Source organism: Prosopis cineraria, unplaced genomic scaffold, assembly GCF_029017545.1.
Source record: "Prosopis cineraria cultivar Desert tree isolate PC_DT_omini unplaced genomic scaffold, ASM2901754v1 PC4, whole genome shotgun sequence".
Taxonomy (NCBI): domain Eukaryota; kingdom Viridiplantae; phylum Streptophyta; class Magnoliopsida; order Fabales; family Fabaceae; genus Prosopis; species Prosopis cineraria.
In genome coordinates this window covers 7822860-7841458 of record NW_026555335.1, presented here as the reverse complement: position 1 = coordinate 7841458, position 18599 = coordinate 7822860, and the positions used below count along the sequence as shown (strand labels likewise).

Genomic DNA, 18599 nt, shown 5'->3' with positions numbered 1-18599 from the left:
GCTTATGTTTATAACTTGCTTTTACAAATCGTCGGTTCCTCTTAACATATAGACACAAATAAAATGTATTGACAATTGGCATCACTGAGGATCACAAGACTAGAATAAACCAAATATGCCCAGGAGACGCATAAATTATTATTTAGGACATAGTATGCTTAATTAGAACATCTTCAGCTGCGTTGATAATTATAGGTTCCACATACGTACGTTACAAGCGATGCTTAATCATCACTGAATGTTACCGGAAGCGGTGAAGCCGCCCTGAATCTTAGCTCCGGTACCGTGACCCTTGAAGGTTCCAGTCTGAACGGTGTCGCCTTGAATGGTTTCGGTGCCGGAATTATGGTAATGATTAGAGGCAGGAGGAGCAGGAGGCATTCCCGCTCCAGAAAAACCATAACCGGAATAAGGATTGTAATGAGGTTGCATCTGAGGTTGAAACTGAGGCTGCATTTGTGGTTGAAATTGAGGTTGCATCATCTGAGGTTGAAACTGAGGTTGCATCTGAGGTTGAAATTGAGGTTGCACCTGAGGTTGAGCACCGAAGCCCCCAGTCATACTTGGATATCCTGCAAAAGCCATTGGTGTATTATATTATATGTATCCTAGTTCTGGACCCAAAGTGATCTTGAGATTGTTTTGGCTTCTGTACTTCTGTGTTGGGTGATAAGCAGAACTAGAAGCCTGGTTTTATAGCTGCAGGGTGTTCGTTTTCCTGCAGAAGAAGACAAGCTAAGTGATAACCATCAGCAAGCTTTTGCTCGTTGGTCCATTAAAATGGTATCATGTGCTGAGACAAGTGGGGATTTATTAATATGTCACAGTTCAAGGAATCGATGCAAAGGCTCATATTATTAGCCTTGGAATTTTTGCTTTGCTGATCAGATGTAAAGATTTTAGATAAAATGAAAATGTTACAGAGAGTCTTGGGATTTTGATATGGTAGATAATGTAACATTTTTTTTATATGACTATTTTACTGAGTCAAATTCAAGTATTATTAGGCCAAATTATTGGGGATTGCTCCAAAGATGTTTTTTGCATTCATACAAACTCAAAATTGGGCAAGATTAAATGGCCATAGCCTCTTCCATAATGTAGTATTTTTCATTTCTTATTCTATGTGATGCATATCACTGTAATGGGTACTAAAACTAAATCTATGTTGCATACATAAGACAAATTTTATATTAACACAACCAAATTTTAATTTTCAATGCCAGGGAGGGGGAACAATGATGATTCTTCATATACATCTCTAACTACTTGCCTAGACTGCCAAAGAAAAGTGATGTATATGCATATAATTCATTAATTTGCATGAAATTAAACCAAGTAAATTGTATTTTGTTTTCGGGTTACTATTAGAGTATATACCAAGTGCCCATTATCAAGCCCAGTCAGGTCTATACGGTCATTTAGTTGAGTCTATCAATTGTAACAAGATCAATTGCTACTCACTCCCAAAAATATAAACATTTTTTCTTAGTTAATCTGGATTCAAAATAAAAGCAATCTAGAAGTAAATTTTTCTTTTTCATTTTACCCTTTGTGTTTATTAACCTAAACCCTTATATAAAGTTATCTCTAACTCATATGTTAGTAATTAGGATTAAGAGTATAAAAAGAAAACAACATATATTTTTATGACAATAAGAACTTTCTTGGCGTATGACTTTTAACTGCTTATATTTTCAACTAAAAGGAGTGAAATAGAATAGTTATAAAGTATTTTACTCCATTGAGTCTAAAATATAAGTATTTTTTTTCAACTAATTTAAGTTTAAAATATAAACAATATAATATAGTACATGTGAACTTTTTTCTCCCATTTTACTCTTTGTATTTATGAACCTAAATATTTGTGTAAAGTTATCCCCCACTCAACATGAAATTCATTAATAACACTACTACAAAATATTCTTTTTACATTACCTTTTAACATCGGTTATTAAAAAAACTGTAATAAAAAAAGGCAATGGTGAAACTATAATTATGTGCAATAGTTTTTACATGTAAAAACTACAATCTATGTCGATTATTAAAAAACCAATGTGGATTGTCAAAGTTTTTCTTAATTTTTTTTCATATATTTCCAAAAACGATGTGGAAACTTGAAATCACATTAGTTTTTATAAAAATTAACATAGTTTCATCACGTTTTCAATAGTTCTTCCTTCAATTTCAGCTTTTTTTTTTTCCTTTGATGCTCTCCCTCCCATACCTAAAACTGAAAAAGCTTCCTCCTTGGCCATCGTCGAGGTTCATCGCTCAGTCTACCGGCATCACTGTCGAGTCACCATTCTAGGTCTTGTTGCCATCACTTTTTCACCATCTTTGCGCTTTTTTGCGTGGTGCTGTTGTCCTTTCGCATTCCACCTTCTAAATGCCATTTTTGTTCTCTTATTCTTTCTTCTTCTATCGTTGACTTCTTTAGTACTTCTTCAATTGTGAGTGTTTTCTTCTTCATTCTTTCTTCTTGGTGCCGTTATCCGTTCCCATTTTGCCTTTAAAGTAACTTTTCTTTTCTTTTTCAAATTTTTCTTTAATTTCTATACTTTAGAGTAGTTAGTAGTTGTAGATATGAAAATTTTATTTTTATTCTCACTTAACATTAGTCGTGTATGGCTATTCGATTTAATTATTTGTGTTTCTTTCTTTTAAATTGTTATATGTTTAGAACTTTTTTAAGATTATATTACTTACTGTAAATTTTTTTTCTAATATTTATATAATTTACTCATGGCTTGGGGGTTGGATTTGAATTTAATTGTTGTTGAGATTTAAGTTGAATTCAATTATTGTTGAAATTTATTTGTTTAAGTTCTAGATGTATAAAAAAAGAAATAATTTTTTAAAAAAATTAAATTTTTAACAATGGTTATATAGAAAATTAATATTAAAAAACTTTTAACTTCAATTTTTTAAAAATAACCATTATAAAAAGTGAGCTTTTCATGTTGATTGATTTAATAACCAACGTGAAAAGTTGAATTTTCACTTTACTTTTTTTTACTTCTCTCTAATAGCTAATGTAAAAAGTTAAAAATAATTATTGTTAAAAATCCTTTTCACAACAGTGTAAGTGGGACTATGGGTAAAGAGGGGAAACAATTTATATTTTTATGAAAATGTGGATTTTATTTTTATGCAGATTTTTCTTAAAAGACTGCTTATATTTTGGAAGTACTCTTTTTAGTCCAAAATATAAACATTTTTCCTTAACTAATTTTGATTCAAAATATAAACAACCTAGTACATGTTAAAAATATTTTTCTCATTTTATCTTTGTACTTATTAATCTAGATCTTTGTGTAAATATATTTCTCACTCGTTATGAAGTGCATTGATAATAAGAAAGAGGGGTAAAAAAAGAAAACAATATAAATTTTTATGAGAATAAGAATTTTATTGGTATGCGAAATTTTTTTAAAAACTGTTTTATATTTTTAAACAGAAATACGTGAGTGATGTACATAGCTAATGAGGAATGAATCAGATTGCATTTCAAATCTTTATTCTTATGCTTCTCTGTTAACCCACTTCATTGCAATAACAAAGATATTATGATAACTTGAAATCAAAAGATTATGGAAATTTTTCTCTGTTGCATTTTTGTAATCTAGTGTGAATGTCATTCCTGTCCCAGTCCACCGTTGCATCCAACGACTGATTGATCCACCGTACGTTGCATCTTCAAAGTAACTGCTTTTAACTAACGTAACAGCTTCTTCAAAGTTTAATTTAGAGTTCGTATCTGTTCTGGTGAGAGATGATTTATAAAGTCCTTCCTCCTGAGGAAATAAACTCTTATCTTTCCTACATAACTGAAATGATGCATTGTAACTAAAAGTAAAAATACTCAATAAAACATTCATAGAGACAAAAAAGTCATTAAATTTAATTATTTAAACACGAACTACAATCGAGGTAACATCGATGCATGATCGCTTATATATATATATCCATCAGCACGCAGCTCTCTGCATATTTCTGGAATCTTGTCTACCTAACGATGAAGGAGCCATAGACGGTGGCTCCATTGCCGTGGCCCTTCACTATTCCGACCTGAGTGGTAAGGCCACTGATATATTGAGTACCAGAATTCTGATAAAGGTCGTAACGTTGATTGGGTGCTGCAATAACAGTGTTTGGATAATTATAACTATAGGGTTGGGATTGCACTTGATGAGCCGCTGCACTCAAATACTCTGAATCCACGGGACGATCAAGACCTGCCATGTTGTGGTGCAGCTTTGCTTGGTATTATCGATCGGGTAATTGAAAAGCACGTTCCTTGTATAGAAGAACGAGGAGGTTGAATTCTTTTAAAGGATTGAAGTGTGAATTTTACACAGTCATGGCATCTGCTATGCTTGTTCTCGGCTTGGATGCTTGCTTATCCTTGTTAAGAATTTGGTATCTGGTTCTATATATGAGGACCAGAGAGCAAAACTTGTCCTCTCAAGTAAGTGGGGCTGGTACATCAGAACCGTAGAATCTGAAAAGTTGATTAACAGTTGAATACATGGAATGGAATCCATGAATGAAGCAAAAATGATCTTTGGCCTTTTTTTCCTTATAATCCAGTAATGTTCATGTAAGCGGCCTCTTATTCTGTTGTCATGTCAAATTGGGAAGCTGTCAAATTTCACTGTGACAGCAAGATGAGGAACAATTCAAACAGAACTACGGAAAAGCATCCCAAAAAGTGGAAGTGGGGCGGTTGAATAATATAAAATTTAAATCCAGAAATCTCAGCTTGCTGTTGCAGAAAAAGATGTGGCTGCTGGGATTCGAGCCCAGGTCTCCACGGCCACAACGTGGAATTCTTACCACTAAACTACAGCCACTCGTTTGTATACAAGCTAGTATGAAATTTTTATTATAGTTTAGAATAATCATGGAAGTATGCAAACAACAAAAAAAAAAATTAATGCTATAAGTTTCAAATAAAATATTTATTTATAAGTAAGTCTCATAAATCTATTAGAATACTCTTATGCCTCTTAAGGCATGGTTATAATTAATTTTCCTTGTAAGATGCATAAATATCACTAGATTTGTTTTCATGTTATAAATGGTAAGAGTTATTAATCAACTATCAACAATTGTTGATTTGACTTGCAGAAAGTAATTGAAAATTATTCATCATATAATATTGACTAGTTAAAAAAAATACTTTTATTGGAGTATAAAACACCTTTGATATTTATTAGTATTATCATAGCAAGAGTAAATTTTCAATATTTACAAACCAAATTTCTTTAATTTAAAAGTCAACTTCTTAAATATATCAATACTTGAAAAAAAAACACAGAAAAGGTTGACTTGTAGATTAAAAAGCTACTCACTCTAATCCATTCTTATATATTAGTCAACTTCTATAATAAATTGACAGTTTTATATATTAGTTACTCTCCATAAAAACACGAAACTATTCTTAACTTTTTCTAAAAATCACCCTTGGAACATGAGACAAGTTATGTTGGTGAGCTAGTTGCTGATCACAAAAGGGAAATTAAATAATGAAGGTGTATAAAGATGAATACAACTATAAGGGCAACGGAGTGGGGGTGAAGAAATGTATGTGAACTCCTAGTTTTCTAACGATATCGCATCCAATTTTCGAGCAAAGTAGGAGGTCAATGAAGTCAACAAATGCAATAATCCTCAGACAATTAATAACTTAAATGACAAGAAATAGAATGAAAAATTAAAACTGGTGTGATGTTAATAAAGAAATTAAGAATTCATATTACAGCAGCATAGCGATACTCTACTGTCACTTCACAATGAGTCTAGGAAGCAAAAGATAGCGCCTAAACTCAAGAGGGAGGAGATAAAGATCGAAAGCAGAGGACAAGAATCATGAAAAAAAAAAGAGAGAGAGAAGATCTTTAGTGAGCAAAAGTCCACATATATAACTCGCGCCTCATGCCCACCTTATACTCATCTTTGTGCCCACGCTTCCTTTCTGTGATAGGCATTTGACCAACTAACATAACTTGCCTTATGGTCCAAGCCCAGATTGAGCTCAGGCCCGTTCATTTCATGTGGTCAGTTTATACAAATCCATCAAACAACCTGTGTGATATAGGTTCAATCAATATCCTAGTTACTTGGATATTTACTGAATCCATTTCAATGGACCTCGGAGAAGTTAACTGGAGTCTTCCAGCCGTTAAACTCTGCGCACGTAACTGACATGAAAATTAAAGCAAAGCAGGCGGGCATACATTGCAACACGATTCAAACACACGAAACTGTATCCAACACACGATGAAGTTTAATAGCATCTCAACACCTGTTTCCTTCAAGTAATATCACACCCAAAACCCAAATAATTGAAACAATCAATCAGATTATCAGAAGGTGAACTTCAATCATGTGAAATCAGGTTAACCAGATAGCTAAAATCAACCGAAACAAGCATTTTAATCAATTCAGATACGTTGTGCTCAAAGGAATTTCCAGACAGAAACAAAGTAAAGCGGGGTTCCCTTCCACCCACAGAGCAAAGTGCTTCCATTCTTGTCAAACGTGCAGAAACTCCCACCTGCAAATCTCTTGGCCACCAGCTCCGCCTGGTACAACGACGACATGCTCAGTTCTTCCTCCACCATCCCAAACCTCCCAAAGAAAGCCCTCCACACATCGATCTTCACGTTCCTGATCTTCCTCTTCTCTCCTTCCGCCGCCACAATATCCCTAATCCCAAATCTTACGTACAATGACTCCAACACCGTCCTGTTCGTATCGTCCCCTTTCATGGATGAATCCACACAATCGAAGAATGCGCTGAAGTAGAACAGCGCTTCTGTAAATCGCTTCACGAATGACTTCGAGTTGTGGTTCGCTTCCACCTCCGTTACCACCATCACGATTGGGTTCAAATTTCTCATCGCCTTCATCAGGGCTTCTAACTGATCTGGCTGTGCGAGCAGGGGCCTTAGTGTGAACATGGAGTAAACTGCGACCGTTTCCTCGTCGTCTAGCTCGAACAGTTCTTTCTTGAGCTCATGCATGTCGGATACCATTACTATATTAAACGAGAAGCGTATGTTCATGGACTCTGCAAAACTGGTTAATCTCTTACCCGTATCGTCGAGTGTTTTTCTCGCCGTCGTTCCCATTGCTGTTATTTTTAAGAGCTCGAGCGGGCATTCTCGTCGAGATGCAAGGTCTTGCATAAGGATTGTCCATTGCAGTCCCGTTCTAATTCCAAGATCGATTATGTGAATCTTTTTTGAATCGCTTAATTTTTCTACAATCGCTTGGATTCCAGCAAACTTCAATATCTGACAGAAAGGAAGCTGTGCATGGCATGCAATCATAGCAGGGCCGGGGTTCAGCATTGACTCGTCTGGATCGAAAAGTGAGAATTCCTTCTCCACATATTTATGATAATGGCGAGGGATTTCTCCCGCCGGAGAAAATGAAGGAGCGTATGTTCTTCCTGTTTGTCTGTATATCCTTTCGAGAAGAGCCTCGGAGAAGTACGAGACGACCGGGGTTCCCGGTCTTGGAAGACTGTGATTCGCAGTGATGAAGAAGCTTGGCTGCTCGTTCGAATTGCCCCAACCCGACTTTCTCGGCAGAAGCAAGAAGAGATTCTGCGAGCTTCACGTCCTCTTTCTCTTCTTTGGAAAGGCTAGAGTAGTAGCAATCATAAGGATGAAAACTTAAAGAATCCAGACCTTCTGATTGATCTGAAGAAGATGATCGGATGAACCTTGTTCCGGCGATTCTCATGACATCCTCAGTTGAGAGCTTCCTTCCTCTCAAATCATCAGTAGGCTGAAGCTGGCGATCATCTTCAGGTTCAGTTTCGCTGTATAAACGCTTTAATCCAGTACCATAGTTGTTGAGAAGATCAAGTGTAGCAAAAGGGAAGGATGAATTCTGGTTCTGGTAATTCTCGTCAGGTCGAGAGGGAACAGTCATGGCTGGGATTTGATCATCAAACTTGTGGGCGTCAACGATCGGTGAGGAGACGACCATGTCGAATTGGAGATTATCCAATGACCCATAATCCAGATACGATAATTGCTCCTTCCGTTGGTTCGAAAGCGATGAAAGGCCATCTTCTTGAGTTTGAATAGTCATGATCGGGATAGAGCAGAGGGAATCCAGGCCACCTGACTCTCCCCAATCTTCTGCTTCAGAAATCTCAACGTCCTTCGGTGCTTTATCTTCATCACGATGATGCTGATCCAATGGATCTGATGATGAGTTCCAGAAATCGTTGTTGGATGAACTATATTTGTCCTCAACCACAGATTCAAAATCGAACTCACTGAACGGATACAATTCTGCCATTTCTGGGCTCTCTTAGTTCTCTGTTCCAAAACTGTTTGAAGAGTTCTATATGGGAAATCCAAGTAAGACGACAAGTCTGAAAATTACTTTCTTATCTTTCTTCTTTTTGAATTAAACCATATACTTTAAATCATAGCTTCAAGACAAGTTTCCGATTATCCTAAGAAAAATTTGACTAATTTTTACGTACATTTGTCGAGAGGGATAATGAGGATGTTAATGGGACGATACGATCGACGTGGCCTGCACCCTGGTTCTGTAGAGAGAGCCAATTATTTTGGGAAATTAGCAGGCAAAGTATCTTACAGAAGTACTTTTCTTTTTGGATTTTATAACTTAAATAATAAATCCCTCATACTAATGTAGATTTTAAAACTAAGTGCCAAAAACAGTCTAAGACCACGTACATTAAAATAGCAGAAAGTTATTGTTTTCATTGTGACGCATTTGTTTATAATATTGATGCAAGTTGCCAACTCTCTTCGATAATCCACTAAGTAAAAGATGCTCCCGTTCCAAAACGGCAGAACACCGATATTCTGCTTTTAGATTATCAACTCAGTGTTGATAATCCACTTAATTTGCTATTTCCATTAAAGATCTTCTTCATAGTCTTCCTGAATCTTAACTCTAACTTTTTACCCATTATAATTTAAACGCAAATGAATTAGTGCGAATTAACTTGTGTGTTCAAGCTACTAGTTGACCATTTACACACACATCACACACATGTATTTGTGTGTGTGAAGTGAAATTTTCTTGTTTTGCTCTGGAAGTTACTTACTTGATTGGAACATTATAGTTTCAAGCATTAGGATCCAACTATATCATATGGAAATACGGAAACAAAGGGGTCGTCTGTCAACAGTTCTAGGCATTTACACGGCTCATATTCCAAAACTCAACTTCAAGATCAAGAACACTCAGCAACAGAAGCTCAGCCCTTTTGAGCACATCATCCGAAGCCCTTTGCAAGCGCCGAGTGACAATCTTTTGCAGAGACTGGCAATACTGACCAAACCCTTCATTTCCCCATCTCTCACATGTCTCCTTCAGTTCTGGTGGGGTCTTGGAACCTTCTTCAAGACAGTGTGCAAAGCTCTCCTGATACACTGTTTCTATGGCCCAGAATGCTGTTATCACCACTGTATATTCCACTTCTGGTCCCATTAGATTCTCCATGAACCTGTTACAGCACAGCAAGCATATAATTTCCTACTTTAAACTTTCCAAGACGGATTTGGATCCTTTAAAAAATGCATGCAGAACAATACAGAGAGAAGAGTGCGACCCAGTAAGACCCTTTGTGTCTGTTATTTCTTTCACAACTTTAAGATTCAAACCCTTCAATGACAAAATGCCAAAATAAATAGAGATAAAAGCAATATGAACAAATGTAAAGATGTGTGTGTGTGTGTGTGTGTGTGTGTTTTTTTTTTTTGGGCACACCAACCTTAATATACTAACTTGTTTGCATGCCTTTACATGACAGCCATGGTACACATAAAACAGGTCTGAACAAGAAACTTGCAAGAACTTCTCACGTTTGTTAACCAAAGTGCTTCCTTCCACAAGGTACACAGAAAAACATATATATTACCTGACAGTATACTTGATCTACGTAAGCGAAGGTTAACTAACAGGTTCTCTTTCATTAATCTATAACTACCACATTAAACATATACTTTCAACGTCTTTTCTAATCCCCTCAAGTAACATATCTTAGAGCAAATTCATTTCTGCGTAAATGAGCCATTGAATTGCTGCAGTGTCCCATGATGAGTAACAGAACTATTACCAAAAGATTTCCCCATTAGCTATTATCTAATCAGGAAGGAATAGCAGATAACGGAATACATATAAATGGAGAATGATGATCCACGGTTAATAAACCTCACCTGCAATAGTTAATATTTGCTTGCTGAGGAGTTACGTCAGAAAGTGGAACATCCCTCTTGGAGGCTTCTCTTTTGAACCATGATATCTCATCCTCCAGAGAAGCCATTCCCCCCAGTATTACTTCCATATCTGAACTGTCATCTGATTCCTTCCAAGCTTTTATCAGTACACTGGCCGCAAATGGAACAAAGGCTCTGACAAATAAGTAATCTTGTGCCTGCATTATGCATACGTGAAATTCAAGATTGTCTCAATGTCCTTACTTAGAAACACGTCTACAAGGCTCAAACAGCGTCAAAAACCCATTCGGGAAAGAAGGTTAAACAGAAAATTCAAGATTGTGTCAATGTCCGGCCATTACTTAAGAAGGTTAATTGAGTCTTGTAAGAAAAACTTGCTCAGTTGAAAATTGCAGGCATTTCATAACAAAGCAAGTCAAATCGGGACTTGGGAGAAACCAGAAACCCATAGGAGCAAGAGAATTCTAAGCCAATTGGTGATTAAGATGAAACAAACAAACCAAAACAGTAAGTTGGGGTAAGAACCAGCCATGTTTTGAAGGAAGCCATATCGGTGGTGCCGTCGCGAATGGAGAGGACGAAAGGGTGCCTGGTGGCTCCGGTGAACTGAAGTCGGTGCTTCCTCAACCACGCCTCTATGACTCCAATTTTCTTCTCCTCAGCCTTCATTCTCTCCTCCATCTTCCCTTCGTGTAGAATCCTCTGCTGGTGGACAAATTTCACGTTGCTTCTGAAGGGTGAAGAAGAGGAAGACATTAGTAGGCTCCTCGAAGACTCGGTTGGGCTGCCTTCAGTGGCTTATACGTGGCGGTCCTCAGACAGAGAGTCCCATGCATCACCACATCTGGCATTCTTAATGGGCTTTGCCTTCGTGGGCTAGCCCATTACCAAATATCCATATTTCTCAACTAGTCAAATTCTGAATTGAGGAAAGGCCCGTCATATCAAATAATTTTTTAGTTGAGAAATCACTCGAATATAAGAGCAAATTACGCATACATGCTTTAATTTTATTAACGTTAAACATGTTTTGAATTTGTGTTAAAATTAATTCTAAATTTTCTTCAATTTCTTTGGAATTACACACTTTTTTTAATGACAGTTTGTTAAAAAAAGTACCCATAAGCTTAATCTTTGATGTGTTAAAAATATTATGGAGCTTGGGCTATATATGGTATGAAGGATAAAGTTTTAAGAGATTGAGACTGAGATTGAAAATGAAAATGGGCTTAGGATAAAGTTTGGTATGTCATGAGAATACATAAATAAAAATTATTTAACATATGAAATTATGATTTCAATATATCATAGTATCCTTATTCAAAAAAATGAAATCCCCTCGTTCATGGTGGAATCCATTGGATATCTAGAGAAGTTGGTGGAAGATGCTGAATAAATGCCTTGCCTCCTCGAAGCCATAATGCAAGGGTTGTGTTTTCGTTGTCCAAAAATGTTTGAGATCATTTGGTCATTGTCAATGAAGGAGGATGAAGGTAAATTTAGGCTTTTAAATTCATAAACCCATCAAGGTTTCTTTAACGCTCCTCTCCTCATTACCTTTGTTGTTCTCTTCTTCACACAAATTGAAAGTCGCTTAGCCATCGATGGGTAATGGTTCTTTATCATCAATGGGTCTTTGTTGTTGATGGGTTAATGGTTTTCCTTCTCCACTTGATGGTCAACAATATGTTGAATTTGCACCTCCTCATTCCACTCTCCCTCACTTCTTTGTCTAGTTAATGGTTCATGGTTATCAATGGATGTCTTGAATCTCATCAATGCTATCATTGATGGAGCGAGACTCATCATCAACGAGAAAGAAGGATGGAGGTAGATTTGGGTGAAGAAGAATAGAAAATGTTGGAGGCAAGCAAGTGCATTTATGTCTTGGTAAAACCAATCTCAAGATTGTTTTTCTAATGTTAGGGGAATGTTAGTATTTAGTAATTCTATGTAGATGGGAATAGGGTTAGTATTGAATTGATTAATCACTCATACTAAACATGAAGAGTTGGGAAATCTCAATCCCAATCCCAACCTTTCAATGTCTCATGCTAAACAAAGATGTAAGGTAATTTCTCTGAGAAAGACTTTTACTTTATCAATCGAGTTTGAATTTAATTGAAGGGGTTAAGCTCTCACAATATAATGAATTAAGATTTGAATTTTTAAGATGAGAAATGCCTGCATTTATTATCCAACTGTAGAACAACATTACTTTTAGTAGAAAGATAGCTGTAAACAATAATAATAAAAAAGGAAAAAAGAATTTCACCCCTTACAAATATTTAATTTAAAACAAGGAAATAACTTTTAAATATTTTGAATTTTTGTTGAAACTATATAATTTTTCAAACAAAATTAAAATCTCTAAAAGGAAATAAATTCTATGTAATTTGAAAAATATTACACTGCATGTTTCTATAACATACCTACGTAGAAACTTTTTGGATACTTTCATAACTTTAAAAAAATTCATTAAATTTAATTTTCCTACGAGTCAAGTTTGTTAATGTAAAGTAGGGACAATAGATCAATATCTGTTGGTTTTAGTCGAAGCAGTTGTAACATATAAGTACAAAATTTTGGATTCAACGTCGTGTGAAAGCTTTGCTTAAAAAGAAAAAAATCATTCTGTGTGAAAGCCAAAAAAACGTTTTTTTTTTTCATTTAAAACTAAACAATACTTGAATTTGAGACTATAAGACCCCACTTAGTATGCATAGTGAATTTTAAAGGAATAAGAATAAGAATGACAGTGAAAATACAAATGGAAATGAGATAATGAGTTGGGTAAGTTTTAAAATTATGTTTGATATATGAATGAAATGAAAATATAATTTTTATTTTATATCTACAATAATAGTAATATTAAAATACCAAAATGCTCTCACTTGAAAGCCACCATACTATCATTTTCTCCATGTTCCTCCCCGTCGGAGCTCGAAGGTAGATTTTTAGAATCAAACTAATTTCTTGAAAAACCAGATTACAAACTACAAAAATCAAATACAATGAATACAAATATTATAAGAAATAAATAAGCCACAGCCCTGCCACTACAAAATTAATTCGGGAATATTTTGAACATGTCTGCAAGATGCAAAAACTGAAGTATAGAGTCACGAATTAGGAGAGGAAGTTCGATTTGCAATTCATAATAGATAATGCTAGCTTAAAAGATGGAAATGATGCGAGAGCTTTTGTTTGGATGACCGAATTGGGATGAAACGCAATATCTAAATATGAACAGAACCATGAACCAATGCCATCCTTGACGTGCGAGGAAAAAACTAGTTGAAGCTTTTGATGAGGAAAGGACCCATGGATTTATTGAAGAAGAGGGGTTAGGGTTCACTGGGTTGACATTTAGAGTCAGCGATTTAAGTAGGCATGGCAAACAAAAACAAGGAGTTTGGGAGGCGAGGGTTCATGGAGGAGGTCTGACGACCATGGAGAAGAAGGTCAATGGCTGTGAGTAAGAAGAAAGGAGGTCGTGAAGAAGGTTAGTGAAGAACAAGGGTCAGTCAACAATGGAGAGGAGGGGCAATCAACAAGAACACAGAAGGGTAGCGATGACAATGCAAATTCTAACCAGAAACATTCCACTCTCATGCACTAATCGGGGATATATAATTTATAATATGTCATTCTTTCTTTCATTTTCATTTCATTACTTCTCAAATTTGATAGAATTGGAATTGAATAACGAAATGAAACTAGCATGAGGAAAAGGGAAAAAAAAAATTAAAGGCCAGTTTGATATGGTGGAAAAAAGAAATGAAATTCAGCTGAAATTATTTTTCCAGGTGTTCAAAATGAGAAAAAGACAATATTGCCTTCATCTCTTTCACACCATTCTTTCCTCCTCCTGTTCCATAGATAAAATGTCAATTACAGTCTACATAAAATGGGGGAAAAAAAATCCCAAGTTGAGGAGTCATGGAATTGACTTATCCAGAAAAAGTTAGTGGAAATAAATTTTTTTTTAAAAAAAAAAAACCAGACAAAACAAAAGGTGGAAAAAAGGCCCAGGGGTAAAGCAACGTCTTCCGACATTGTCTGCGTATCCCTGTCAGACTTGATGGAGCCAAAATTATGGAACGAAAATGAATCTTCTTGTGCCCAAACACTGTATCGAGCAACCATGAACCAGAGCTGCAGCTGCAAGGAGGAGAAACTTCAATGGCTTAGTTTTGATGACCTAGATTTGCGAGGAGGAGTAGCGGCTTCAGCTACCCGCCTCTTTGCCGAAGAAAAGGAGCTGCTTCCATGGCCGAATCACTGTCAAAGAAGAACACAGTAATAGAGAGAAGAGAGAACGATGTGGAGGTAGATGGAGGAGGCCGGGGGTTGAACAAGACAATGCCCGAGACGTGAAGGAGATGACGCTAAAGATTTAAAAGAGGCGACATTGGTGGCTAAAGATGTGAGGGAGATGACGCGGTGACGAATACAGAAACAAGTACATGTGGGCAAAATTTAAAGCTACTTAAAATATGAGCCATTAACACTAATTTTTACAAATAAAATTAAAAAAATAATTAAAGACGTAGTGAAATTGTGTTGGCCCCTCTTGCATTCGTTCTGGAGATGATACAGTCGTGGTACACAGAGGAGATGTGAGAAAAAGTGAAGGGCATCTTGATCAGTAAAAATAATTTTTCTAGAGAATTAATTTCCACCCTCGAAAATCATTATCCAGCGACTCAATTTGATGCCAGCCAAATCTAGAAATATGTAAAATTCCGTTCTTTTTTCTTTTTCTGAGCCAAGACTCCAATGAATCAAACGGGCCCTAATATTCTCTAGAGGTTCACTCAGATTCAGTAATAAACACGGCCTTGTAACGATCTTCAATAATTTCCTTTCAAAGCAAATTGGCATGATCCTACTAAAAAAAAAAAAAAAGGCATGATCCCACACGAGAAAAGGTCGGTTCCAGTATGTCCAATAAAAGACTGACACGTAAGACAACACTCATCCTATGACGCGTCAATCCGAGAGCGAGCAGCGAGCGTCCTCATTTTCATATCTCCTTTCTGATGCGTTTTCCCCTCAGATATTTTGATGTGCATTATTTGAATTTTCGTCCAGCGCTTAGCGTTTGCCGTCGTACTGAGCCGGCGGAGGTGGCAGAGGTGGTGTTCGTGGAGGTTTTGATTCAATAAATTTTCCAATCAAATTTTAGTGCACGTTGTTTGAGGTCTAAAATCATGGCGGAGAAGTACAACTTGAAGAACCCTGCGGTGAAGCGTATTCTACAGGAGGTGAAGGAGATGCAATCTAACCCTTGCGATGATTTCATGAGTTTGCCTCTTGAGGTATCATGTCTTCTCACCGCAAACTAGTACTTTCATAGTTTTCCTGTTCTATTAGGGTTTCCAGTTCAATATCTCTCATCTTGTTCTTTAATTTCAAATTTCAAAGTACTGTGCTTCCTATTCGATACCCGCTGCGCGTATTTGATGTTTTTTCAATGTAATTATCGACCAATGGGGTTTCATTCAGCTCGACAGGGAGCCTCGCGTTATGGTCTCTGTTGCAATTAATAACGTTTTCGATAGCTGTGAGAGTGTATACTTAATCCGTGCCATCAACACAATAGAGTTACTTGATTAAGCTTGTGGCTGTTGCCAAATTGCGAATCTTGACAAGTTATTTCTTCATGGAAAGAAGCAAATATATCTGACTTCCATCAGAAGTACGCGTCTGACCTCTTGTGTGACGGAGATCAGTTCAGAGGCATCAAATATTCCTTGGCGAGGCCCTGTTGCCTTGGCTTTCTTTATTTTCTTTCATCAGTGTAAAATAAACAAGTGATAATTGGTTCTTTCCTTTTTATTGCATCATCAAAGCTCACCCAAACATGATAGAGTGACTGGATTTTTTTGGAGAAATTTGAAGCTCATTCCACATTCCCACTGAATCATATGTGCTAATATACCATATGAACCTGAACTTTGAAGCCTCTCTTTTCCGCTCTTATTTGTTTATTTTTCTTCATATGAGGGTTTCCCCAACTTGATAAGGTCATAGGGATGTTGTGCATGATTTTTTCCCCATGATCTGCAAGTTTCTTCCATATTTCAAACTTGGCATTTGATTATGTAGTGGCATTGTCCTGTTTTTGCTGTCTTCTAGCAATTATCTTTAAGAGACTCTGATATCATCTTTTTACAGGAAAATATTTTCGAATGGCAATTTGCAGTAAGAGGGCCTTGTGAAACTGAATTTGAGGGTGGTATTTATCACGGACGGATTCAGTTGCCTGCCGAATATCCATTCAAACCTCCTTCATTTATGTTGTTGACAGTAAGATTTTCTCCCTTTTGATAGATTAGATTGTTTTGTCATATTAATTGGCATAATATCTTTCTGAGTTGTTGTGTTTTAATTTTTATCAACCATTCTTTTCTGTAATTTGGAAACTCATTTCTATCATTCTTATATGTTTTACTGTTATTTTGCCAGCCTAATGGTCGTTTTGAGACACAAACGAAGATTTGCTTGAGCATATCAAATCATCATCCAGAGCATTGGCAGCCATCTTGGAGCGGTAAATAGCATCTCCTTTTTAGTTTGATACACTGCGACTACTAAATATTTTGCAAGTCATGTTGGGAGCAATTTAGGAAGACAATTTGCTTCATGATACATTCCAAATATGCCCTATGTGGTTGTTAGAGCTACATGGGAGACTTTATTGTTCTATAGCTTTATGTTGCTTGTTGATTTGCAACTATAGGACTGCCTGAGATGTTTGGTTGTGGCCTTCATAATTCTTTTGAAATATTGGTGCTATCTATGTTGTATTGGCGTTGCAATATTCATAATTCTCCTCTCATGAAAGAAGTTGACATTGTGGTTATTCATGCAATGTCTGTTCACTTTCTTGCTTTGTAACATCTGATGCTTACATCTTAGCCAGGCAAGGAGGGGACTGATTTTTTATTGAGAAAATACTGATCATGCGGAGTATTTTTTATGGTTACTGGAGTAGGACTGATCTTTAAACCATTATCGTTTAATTACTACAGAACGTTGCCTCCATACTCTGAACAATTAATAACCATTAAATTTTTGAAGCTTTAAGCATATCACTGTGATGACCGAAAGGTTCTTACCTAGCTGATATAAATTTCTTCTGGCAGTAAGGACTGCTTTAGTTGCATTGATTGCATTTATGCCTACCAACCCAAATGGTGCATTGGGCTCATTAGACTACAAAAAGGAAGAGAGGCGTGCTTTGGCCATTAAATCTCGGGAAGCACCTCCACGATTTGGAACTCCTGAACGTCAAAAACTGATTGATGAGGTGGAATTGGTTTTCTATTGTCTTGTAGCCTATACATGTTGTATGCAATTCCGTGTTCTAATCTTAATTTTTTATCCCAGATTCATGAGTATATGCTAAGCAAAGCACCCCCTGTTCCCCAACATGGCCCATCACAGGACCCTGAAGAACAACACCCTGACAATGGGGAAGATGAGACCCGGGTTAGTTCTCCAAATCCCAAGACACCAGCCAGTGAGGGGCCTCAAGGTCGGACAGAAGTTGACCGAATTGTTGAAGAACCAGCAAATGCGAATCCTCATCCCTCTGGGGTCGAAGCTCCAACAGAGATTCCATCCAGTGTTTCAAGCAACCAATTGCCCGAAGATTCAGATGAAAGGGTTTTGAATCCAAGGCCAGAAACAAGGGGCCAAAAACCTGATGATCGTTTGTTCACATTGGCTGCAATTGGACTTACAATTGCAATCGTGGTTCTGTTGCTGAAGAAGTTCATTAAATCTGTTGAACATGGTGCGGTTTTCATGGGTGGATCCTAGATGTATTCGTTGTTCGTGCTGGCTTCTGTGCTCGTCAAAAGCGAGCACCCTTTGATGTTGTAACTACAGTAATATAATTGCGTCATACTGCTGTCACCTATATACCGTATGCAATTTTTAGCATTCTTATTTTGCCCATTAATATGGGGTAGTTTATTGTCAACATGCTGGTCCAAGTGCAAAATGTTTGTTAAATACGACATTCAATCCCGATTTGGCAGTACATCTGCTGTTGGTAAATATTTTTTTATTCAAGAATTAATGTACTATTTGCCTATAAATTTGTAGGTCTTGTTTGGCTTTAGATTTCAATTTTTGTACGATGAGAAATTAATTATAAAAAAAAACCGAATATTAGAAAATCAAATTCATTCTAGTATTGTAACAGTTACTTTTTATTTACTCGAAGATATCTTGACAATTGAGGCTAATCCTTTGAATAATCTGAGCACTATCAAAAGAGTGATCTTTTCTCAAGAGATGTTATTTTATACACACGTTTTAGGAATCACTCTGAAATAA

At 36.4% G+C, this 18599-nt stretch overlaps 4 protein-coding genes and 1 non-coding gene across 6 annotated transcripts; 1 reads left to right on the top strand and 4 right to left on the bottom strand.

Annotated features, from left to right (window-relative positions):
* Positions 1 to 231: 231 nt before the first annotated feature.
* On the bottom strand, positions 232 to 585 carry LOC129308450 (uncharacterized). The gene has a single exon (XM_054949560.1). The coding sequence runs from the start codon at positions 583 to 585 to the stop codon at positions 232 to 234; it is 354 nt and encodes a 117-aa protein (XP_054805535.1).
* Positions 586 to 4784: 4199 nt separating this feature from the next.
* On the bottom strand, positions 4785 to 4856 carry TRNAH-GUG (transfer RNA histidin (anticodon GUG)). Its single transcript has one exon. It is a non-coding gene; the product is annotated as a tRNA-His (tRNA).
* A 1510-nt stretch (positions 4857 to 6366) lies between these two features.
* Positions 6367 to 8484, bottom strand: LOC129308211 (DELLA protein RGL1-like). The gene is given in 2 exon segments (XM_054949258.1): positions 6367 to 7515; positions 7517 to 8484. Coding segments are annotated over 2 exon segments (1860 nt in total). The 5' UTR covers positions 8326 to 8484; the 3' UTR covers positions 6367 to 6464.
* Positions 8485 to 9121: 637 nt separating this feature from the next.
* On the bottom strand, positions 9122 to 11020 carry LOC129308213 (probable bifunctional TENA-E protein). Its single transcript, XM_054949259.1, has 3 exons — positions 10770 to 11020; positions 10224 to 10441; positions 9122 to 9511 (listed from the first exon to the last, which is right to left on the bottom strand). The coding sequence occupies exons 1-3, from the start codon at positions 10998 to 11000 to the stop codon at positions 9196 to 9198; spliced, it is 765 nt and encodes a 254-aa protein (XP_054805234.1). The 5' UTR covers positions 11001 to 11020; the 3' UTR covers positions 9122 to 9195.
* A 4229-nt stretch (positions 11021 to 15249) lies between these two features.
* Positions 15250 to 18358, top strand: LOC129307826 (ubiquitin-conjugating enzyme E2 32-like). 2 transcript variants are annotated; one of them, XM_054948743.1, is made up of 5 exons: positions 15250 to 15568; positions 16428 to 16559; positions 16719 to 16803; positions 17399 to 17562; positions 17700 to 18358. In XM_054948743.1, the coding sequence occupies exons 1-5, from the start codon at positions 15461 to 15463 to the stop codon at positions 18075 to 18077; spliced, it is 867 nt and encodes a 288-aa protein (XP_054804718.1). In that variant the 5' UTR covers positions 15250 to 15460; the 3' UTR covers positions 18078 to 18358. The 2 variants fall into 2 exon arrangements, with proteins under 2 accessions (XP_054804718.1, XP_054804717.1); XM_054948742.1 differs by having other exon boundaries at positions 15252 to 15568; positions 17643 to 18358.
* Positions 18359 to 18599: the final 241 nt, after the last annotated feature.